Consider the following 8,856-nt stretch of genomic DNA (forward strand, 5'->3'; position numbering starts at 1 on the left):
TGCCGTGGAAGCGAATCTTGCAATGCCTACACAACGTAGAGGCAACCCAAAAGCTGTGTCTGAAGAGTTCGCGGTTGGAGAGCTGGGAATTGATACCCAGAGCAGCAATCCCGCTTCCAAGCGAGGAGAATATTTCCACCGCACCTCTTGGCTTCACTTTGGCACACAGAGCGCAGATTCAAGCAGCAAACCCCGAATCAGCAGCTCTACCCCGAATGAGAGGAAATATTCCCCCTTCCGACGCTGGGTGGGGATGTTGGCCGCGGACCGGCGCGTCCCTCGGTCCGCCCCGGCTTTGCAGGCACAGGGAGACAAAAAAACCGTGGGAGCTGCTCGGGAAGGAGTCGGAGTACTCGGGAGCTTCCAGATTCCCTCACCCCAGGATTGCTGGCAAACACCGCTCCGCTTCGGAGGCTATTTAAAAATGCTGGGAGCCGCGGAGGACGGCGGATGGCTTTTTCGGAAACTGATGGCGTGCGGGAGACGGAGCGGAGACAGCAAGAGGCAAGTGATCTTCTTTATTCTGTGCTTTTGCGTGTGTCAGAGCGGGGCTGAAACCCTCCGCTACTCTCTGCCGGAGGAAATGGAGAGGGACTCCTTTGTCGCCAATATTGCAAAGGACCTGGGGGTTCCTGTGAGCCAGCTGGCGGCTCGCAAGGCCCGCGTTGTGTCTGAGGGGAGTGAGCAGCTTTTCCGTCTCGATCAAAACACCGGAGTCCTGACGGCAAAGGAGTCGCTGGACCGAGAGGAGATCTGTCCGCAGAGAGATACCTGCACGCTCGTCTTTAAGATATTCTTTGAAAATCCGCTGCAGCTGATCCGAGGGGAGGTGGAGATTCGTGACGTAAACGACAACTCCCCCGTGTTCCCGGAGAAGGAGATGGTTTTAAAGATTCTAGAAACAGCATCTCCCGGGTCCCGTTTCCCCTTGGAAATCGCCCGGGACAAGGACGTGGGCAGTAACGGTTTGCAGAACTACAGCCTCGGGTCCAATCCTCATTTCTCCCTCGCTACCAGAACAGGGAAAGATGGAGTAAAATACGCGGAGCTCGTCCTACAGCGCCAGCTCGACCGTGAAGAGCAGGGGGAGCTGAATTTACTTCTCACCGCCATCGACGGGGGCTCGCCACCCAGATCGGGCACGGCTCAGGTCCGGATCGTGGTGGTGGATGCCAATGACAACATCCCTGCCTTCGATCGGGAGGTCTATGAGGTGCGCCTGGCTGAGAACAGCCCCCTGGAGCAGCTGGTGGTCAGAGTCGCGGCCGCGGATCCCGACGAAGGGTCCTATGGGGAAGTGAGGTACACCTTCACCCAGACATCGGAGCGATCCCGGGAACTCTTCCAGCTGAACCCGGCCACCGGGGAGATACGAGTCGCGGGCAACCTGGATTTCGAGGAAGCGAAAACCCACGAGATGGTGGTGAGAGCCACCGATGGTGGAGAACTGTCTGCGCATTGCAAAGTGCAGGTAGAAGTCCTGGACAGGAATGACAATGCCCCGGAGATAGCTCTGACCTCTCTCACCGCCTCCATTCCCGAGGACGCCCCGCCACGCACCGTGGTGGCTCTGTTCAGTGTGCGGGACCGGGACTCCGGGGACAACGGCAGGACAGAGTGTTCGATCGACGGGGACTTGCCATTCAGCCTCACCCCCACTTTTGATAATTATTACGAACTGAGAACAAACGCTGCACTGGACAGGGAGAGCACGGCCCAGTATAACATCACCATCACAGCCACGGACTGGGGCAAGACGCGGCTGAGCTCTCGGGAAAACATCTTCGTGCAGATATCGGATGTGAACGACAATCCCCCAGAGTTCACCCAGGAGATTTACACCATATCGGTCACGGAGAACAACAGCCCCATGCTCCGGATCGGCAGCATGAACGCCACGGACGCCGACGCAGGAAAAAACGCCCGCGTAAACTACGCGCTGGTGCGGCAGGAGGGCAAGGAGCAGCCCGAGGTATCAATTAACGCTGAAAATGGGGATATTTATATCCTCCGCCCGCTGGACTACGAGAAGGTGCGTGCCTTTGAGGTGTCCGTGCGCGCCAGTGACGGCGGCTCGCCGCCGCTCAGCGCCCAGGCGCTGCTACGCGTCATGGTGCGGGACGAGAACGATAACGCGCCCGTGGTGCTGCACCCGCCCCCCGACAGCAGCGCGGCGGGAGAGCTGGTGCCGCGCTGGGCACCTTCGGGCTACCTGGTGGCCAAGGTGGTGGCGGTGGACGCGGACGCGGGTCAGAACGCGTGGCTGTCGTACGAGCTGGCCAAGGCCACGGAGCCGGGGTTGTTCCGCGTGGGGCTGCACAGCGGCGAGGTGCGCACGGCGCGGGCCGTGACGGAGAGGGACGCGCCCCGGCAGAGGCTCGTTGTGCTGGTGCGGGACCGCGGGCACCCGCCGCGCTCCGCCACCGCCAGCCTCGCCGTCGCGCTGGTGGATGGCTTCTCCGAAGCGCATTTGCGGGTGAGCGAGGAGGCACCGGCCGCTGATCCCGACGGGCCGCTCACCCTCTACCTCATCGCCTCCCTGGCCTGCGTGTCGGCGCTCTTCCTCGCCACTGCGCTGGCCGCCGTGGTGGTGAAGGTGCGGCGGGCCAGGCGGAGCCAGACGGAGACCTTGCCCACGTTCCCGACGATAGCCACGGAGAGCAGTGCGGGCTCCCTGCCCCGCAGCTACCTGTACGATGTCTGCTTCGCCGCCGGGACCGTCAACAGCGAGTTTCGGTTCCTCAGACCCCTCTTCCCCTGCTTCCCCGCCGGGCTGCCTCCTGGCCCGGGCGAACAGCGGAGCTCAGTGTGCTCGCAAGATGTGGCCAACCTCGGGGAGGAAGGCGACTGGGCTGCACAGGTAAGGAACCTGTCCGCGGGGGGAGGATAGGGGGATGTGTCACATCCTGCCAGCAAGGAAGTTGCTGAGCTGCTAGTGGAGGGGTCCCTGTGGCGGCAGGAGAAGTTAAAGGGGGTCTCAGAGCCGCTGGCGGTGCCTCCCAGGAGGATCCAGCAGGGTTCAACTGCATCCTGTATGCTGATTAACCTCGCCTCTCTGCATCATAGAAACATAGAATAGTTTGGGTTGGAATGGACCTTTAAAGGCCATCGAGCCCAAACTCCCCTGCAAGGAGCAGGGACATCTTCAACTAGATCAGATTGCTCAGAGCCCCATCCAGCCTGACCTTGAATATTTCCAGGGATGAGGCATCTATCACCTCTCCGGGTAACTGCACCCATATCTATGCTGAGTATTCGTGTTAAAGCAAGTCTTCAGTGTCACTGCAAAGGGGAGCAGCTGGACAACGAGAAGGTGAGAAGTAGAGGTAGAAAATGTGTCTCCATTTGGGATCCTCTCTAAGTACTGTGTGGAGCCCATGGGGAGCAGGAATGTACCGCTTCCAGGGACATGTCCTCTCGGAGGCGGCATCAGTGGGAATGTAGTGATCTTGTGCAGTGTCAGATGAGACTGCGGGGACAACTGTGCAACAGGGTGGCACTTCACTGACGGTGTCCCCTGCACCGCTGTTAGGAGCTGGTGCTCGGCGCTGCCAAGTGCCATTCACCAGGGTGGTGGTGGCAGTGCTGAACTCAAGCTGCTCGAGGATACGGAGGTGAGTACCTCTGCCATTCAATTCCCTTGTATTTTTGTGACTTGCATGAACAGTATTGGCGAGAAAGGTGTGGTTATCGGGACTTTACAATGCACCCTCGCAGTCTTTTCCTGACCCAGCTGGGCGCTCCCAGGTAGTACCAGCCCTCTGTGAACTCAGAGTGAGTCACATCTGAGGCTCAAAGAGCATGGGGGAGACAAGAGATGATCATTGAAACTCCTCACTCTCTCACTGAGCCCAAGTTACCTCTAATACCGTCTTAAGTCACCCCTTAACATTTTAGTATTTCATAACCACTTGGACTCACTTTACTGCAGGTTTTCAGAGCCGCAGTAGCTTCAGGGCAGACAACAACCCTTCTTGATACACCAACATTAAACCACATTTACTGTTTGTGAGAAAGGGGTTTTCATTTGGGGCTCTCACTATCTTGAATTACTCCCTGAGAATCATAAAAGTTTTGCAGTAGTGCCTTTGAGTTGTCCAGAGTGGAGGATGGTTTCTGAACTTCAGATGTTCCCTGTTCGGGTCGGAGACCCACCAACCTCCTCTTTGGCTCTGGGTAGAGAAGTGTCACACAGGCAGTGGTTTAAGACATGCCCTCCAAGCTTCTCGATGATACCTGCTTCCCTTCAATGCCCAAAAGACAACCAATCTCTCTGTTCTTTGCAGGGCAGAGCCCCCGTCTCTGAAGACACAGGACCCGGAGCTGCAGAAGCAGCTTGCACTGCAAACGGGGGGCTGGGATTAAATGACACTTCTGATCAAAACCCTTGGCTCAGCCATCAGTAAATGAAGAGAGACAAGTATGTCTGTCCTCCCAGGGAAAAGAGAACAAAGAGACCAAACACCTCCCTAAAAGGTACCAGGGAGATGAAGTCTTCTCTGTGAGAGAGCAGAAACACTCTCCTCTTGAGCAGTATTTTATTTATGTAGGTATTTTGTAATTGTGATGCCAATGGAGGAGGAGGACTGTGTTGCATGCTGATTACACAATAATGTATGATTGTGAAAGTGCTACTGCTTCTACATGTTAAGGGAAAATTGCAGCAGATCTTCAGCTTTTTCCTATGCCACCTTTTCTATGGGATTTTTTGTGGGTTTTGTTTCTTTTTTATGAGAGGGCTCTGTAATAATGTCTTATTTTTTTGTCCTCTGTTCAATACTAGGCCAAACAAATATTAAGCAAAACTGAGTGTTGCTTGCAAAGGAATTTCTTAGTAACAGGCAGAAGCTATCTATATTAGAAACCACTGGCATTGGCACACTTGGCAGGCTCTCCTTGCTGTAAAGAGTGGGCTTTGAGCAATGTGCTTTTTTTTGTTTTGTTGGGGAGGGTGTTGTTTGTTTGTTTGTTTGTTTTAATAAGGTAAAATTGAAATTATTATTTAAGGATTTTTTAGTGTAAAGTAGTAGACAATTGAAAGTACTGCTTGTGGTTTTAAAGTAAAACACTCTGAACTGTTTACAATTAACTTAGGGCACTGTAGAACATAGGCCTTCAAGAAGCTTTCTGTTTTCTTTTTCTTCGTTAATAGGTATTGATCTATAAAGTAATGTGATATTTCCTGTCACCTACACATTTTTAAGAGTTAGATGCCTGCTGACAGAAAACAATAAAACTTATTTGAAACTCCCTCGGGTGAGTGTGCTGTCTCGAGATCACTTGTCACAGTCATCGCCAAGGAAATAGCCACCTAAGGAGCAGGATTTCAGGAATAAATCCGTGCATTTGGAGTGGATCTTATGCAGGGGAAATCAGAACTACCTGGGAAGTAGGCCATTCTCAGAAGCCAGAGTAAGATGGAGGGAGATTTTCTGAGCCAAGCTGAGGTCCGAGGGATGTTGCTCCCAGACTGAGGGGGAACTGAGTGAACAATTTTGATCCATTCTGAGGATTTCTATGGGGAGCACCATGACGATTTCTGCCGTGGTTAATGGACCAGCTCACTTGGTTTGCTGGACACTTGTAACAATATACAGCTTTTTTTAGCTAAACAGCCTGAAAGTAATTTACTCAAATCATTATAATGAGGTACGTTGGGGGGGGGGGGGAAGAGGGGAAAAGAAACCCCTACAAACCCCAGATTTAAATAAATCTCTTTTTCAAATAAAAGACAAACAGAGGTGTTGCTTATTCAAGCGATGGCCATATTTGAACAGGGTTGCATGGACAGTTAAATCTGTATTGCTTGACCTCGGAAGAGAGAAATCGAGCCGTTAATCTCTACTTTCCAGGCTTTGTGCTGGGAAATCTTTGCGTCCTTCCGCAGATCGGCCGCCTGGTGCCGCTGCTGACCGCGGAGGCTCCGCGCAACTCCCAGTTTCCACCGCTGCCGCCCCCAGAATTCGGACAGGCGGGGCTGCACCATCTCGTACTGCTCCGTCCGGGGGTCGGCAGGCTGTATCGGCAGCTCCATCCAGCTCGCAGAAGGGGAGATCGGGTCGCAGGAAGGGAATGAAGCTGAGGAAGAGCGAGGAGCCGCTCCCGGGGCGAGCGGTGGCTCTGTTCCTTCTCCTCTGTGTCTCGGGAATGAGAGCAGAAATCGCTCGGTACTCTGTGCCCGAAGAGGCGGAGAGAGGCTCCTTTGTGGCGAATATCGCTAAGGATTTGGGACTGACCGGTGAGGAATTATCGGCTCGTCAGGCTCGACTCGTTTCTGATGGAGAAAAGCAGTATTTACAGCTGAACCAGCACACCGGGGATTTGGCGGTGAGAGAGCAGATGGACCGGGAGGAGCTGTGCGGACAGAATGAGCCTTGCCTGGTGCGTTTCGAGGTGCTGCTGGAGAGCCCACTGCAGTCCTTCCGAGCTGAGGTAAGACTCACCGACATTAATGATCATGCTCCTGTGTTCTTAAATAAAGAGATAGTTTTAAAGATCCCGGAATCTGCAATGCCAGAGACTCGATTTTTGTTGGAAAGCGCTCAGGATCCAGATGTGGGGAACAATAGTCTTCAGCATTATAGTATCAGCTCCAACGAGTATTTCCATGTGTACACCCGGCAGCGAAATGACGGCAGGAGGTACGCGGAGCTGGTGTTGGATCGAGCCCTGGACCGGGAGCAGCAGGCAGAAGTTGCTTTCAGCATCACAGCTGTGGATGGTGGGACTCCACCACGCTCTGGTACAGCCTTAATCCACGTGGTAGTCCTGGATATAAATGACAACATGCCGGTATTTACTCGGAGTCTGTATAAAGTCCCCGTTAGGGAAAATAGCTCCCAGGATACCTTAGTGGTGGTGGTGTCTGCTAGCGATTTAGACTCAGGAACGAACGGGGAAATAGCCTATTCCATATTTCAAAATTCAGAGGAAAATCTACAGACATTTAAAATAAGTCCAGGGACAGGCCAGATTCGACTCAAAAAGCCTTTGGACTATGAAGAAACAAAGACCTATGAGATAGACGTCCAGGCAACAGATGGAGGGGGCCTGTCCGCGCACTGCAAGGTGGAGGTGCAGGTGGAGGACGTGAACGACAACGCCCCCGAGGTGATCATCACCTCCCTCACCAGCACCCTCTCGGAAGCCGCCCCGCTGAACACCGTGGTCGCCCTCTTCAACGTGCGGGACCGGGACTCGGGGGACAACGGCAGGACGACCTGCGAGCTGGCAGGTGAGCAACCTTTCGGCATCTCACTGCTGGCAGCTGATGCGTACGCGCTGGTGACATCGGAGGTGCTGGACCGGGAACAGGTGGCAGAGTATAACGTGACGGTGAGAGCCCGTGACCAAGGCTCCCCCGCGCTTTCGACATCCAAGACACTGCTCGTGAGGCTCTTGGATGTGAACGACAACGCGCCCACCTTCATCCAGGACATTTACACCATGGTGATGAGTGAAAACGAGCCCGCAGGGACGAGCCTGGGTAGCCTGAGAGCCACAGACGCTGACGCGGGAGAAAACGCACATGTGAGATATGCAATAGAGACACCTCCACTGGGCACTCCCGCCGCGGCATCGTTCGTGTCCGTGGACGCGGAGAGTGGAACCGTCCGGACATTGCGCCCACTGGACTATGAGAAGGTGCGTGCCTTCGAGCTGGTAGTGTGTGCCAGTGACGGCGGCTCGCCGCCGCTCAGCGCCCAGGCGCTGCTGCGAATCGTGGTGCAGGACCAGAACGATAACGCGCCCGTGGTGCTGCACCCGCCCCCCGACAGCAGCGTGGTGGGAGAACTGGTGCCGCGCTGGGCACCTTCGGGCTACCTGGTGGCCAAGGTGGTGGCGGTGGACGCGGACGCGGGGCAGAACGCGTGGCTGTCGTACGAGCTGGCCAAGGCCACGGAGCCGGGGCTGTTCCGCGTGGGGCTGCACAGCGGCGAGGTGCGCACGGCGAGGGCTGTGACGGAGAGGGACGCGCCCCGGCAGAGGCTCGTCGTGTTGGTTCGGGACCGCGGGCACCCACCGCGCTCTGCCACCGCCACTCTCGCTGTCGCTCTAGTGCACGACTTCTCCGACGCCTCCCTGCAGGTCGAGCATGATCCTGCGAGCAGGCAGCAGCCGCAGGTAGCTGAGGAAGACCTGCTCACCACCTACCTCATTGCCTCCCTGGGCTGCGTCTCGTCACTCTTCCTCCTGTCCGTCATCGCCTTGGCGACAGTCAAGCTGTGCAAGGCTCGCCTCCGGGCACACCTTTCACCTCCCTCTGCCAATTGCTACGCGGATGGAGATTTCGCGAGCGACGGCGTGGACGTGGGCGGGATGGGCACTCTGTCACCGGCTTACCGCTACGAGGTGTGCCTGACCACCGGCTCGGGGAGGAGTGAATTTCAGTTCTTGAGGCCCGTCCTGCTCAGCCCGCAAAGCAGCGCTGAGGCGGGGCCGGACAAGGACGAAGATGCGCTCTGCAGCTCGCAGCCCGCCGGCGAGAGGGAAGCCTATGCGGGCAGCACAGTCGCTTCTCCCTTTCAGCCGCCGGACTGGCCGGTCGGCGGGCGCGTCCATGCCTGAGCCGTACTGGGAGGAACCTCCCTTCCCCATCCTCAGCCTGACATTTCCCAGTAGCTGTAGTGCCATTCTATGCTGTTACAGGCGTGCTGGACCTGCGGAGGGGTCGTGCCGGTTCCTCAGTCCGGGGAAGGCGGCTCAGTCCCTCCGAACTAAGCCTTCGCCCCACGTTGCCCTGAGAAACGCCTTGTTGCCGCTTTTACCGCTGCGTTCCTCGGAGGTCACAGACTCGCCTATCGTTAGACGAGAGTGCCCTCCGGACCGCGGGCTGCGGACAGCGAGGAGCGGGGA

General features: G+C 56.0%; 2 protein-coding genes across 2 annotated transcripts; both read left to right on the plus strand.

Annotated features, from left to right (window-relative positions):
- Nucleotides 1-220: 220 nt before the first annotated feature.
- LOC113981365 (protocadherin beta-15-like) lies at nt 221-5,517 on the plus strand. Its single transcript, XM_027708720.1, has 2 exons — nt 221-2,860; nt 4,287-5,517. The coding sequence occupies exons 1-2, from the start codon at nt 254-256 to the stop codon at nt 4,404-4,406; spliced, it is 2,727 nt and encodes a 908-aa protein (XP_027564521.1). The 5' UTR covers nt 221-253; the 3' UTR covers nt 4,407-5,517.
- A 253-nt stretch (nt 5,518-5,770) lies between these two features.
- On the plus strand, nt 5,771-8,777 carry LOC113981366 (protocadherin beta-16-like). The gene has a single exon (XM_027708721.1). The coding sequence runs from the start codon at nt 6,073-6,075 to the stop codon at nt 8,566-8,568; it is 2,496 nt and encodes an 831-aa protein (XP_027564522.1). The 5' UTR covers nt 5,771-6,072; the 3' UTR covers nt 8,569-8,777.
- Nucleotides 8,778-8,856: the final 79 nt, after the last annotated feature.

The sequence above is a fragment of the Neopelma chrysocephalum genome, unplaced genomic scaffold (assembly GCF_003984885.1).
Source record: "Neopelma chrysocephalum unplaced genomic scaffold, ASM398488v2 Primary Assembly neopelma1_96505, whole genome shotgun sequence".
Classification (NCBI taxonomy): Eukaryota; Metazoa; Chordata; class Aves; order Passeriformes; family Pipridae; genus Neopelma; species Neopelma chrysocephalum.

Bases quoted from the DNA above. Each gene is read 5' to 3' on its own strand.
- LOC113981365 (XM_027708720.1), top strand. From the start codon at position 254: ATGTTGGCCGCGGACCGGCGCGTCCCTCGGTCCGCCCCGGCTTTGCAG. The intron at 2,861-4,286 runs GTAAGGAACCTG...TGTTCTTTGCAG, and splicing joins AAGGCGACTGGGCTGCACAG to GGCAGAGCCCCCGTCTCTGA.
- LOC113981366 (XM_027708721.1), top strand. From the start codon at position 6,073: ATGAAGCTGAGGAAGAGCGAGGAGCCGCTCCCGGGGCGAGCGGTGGCT.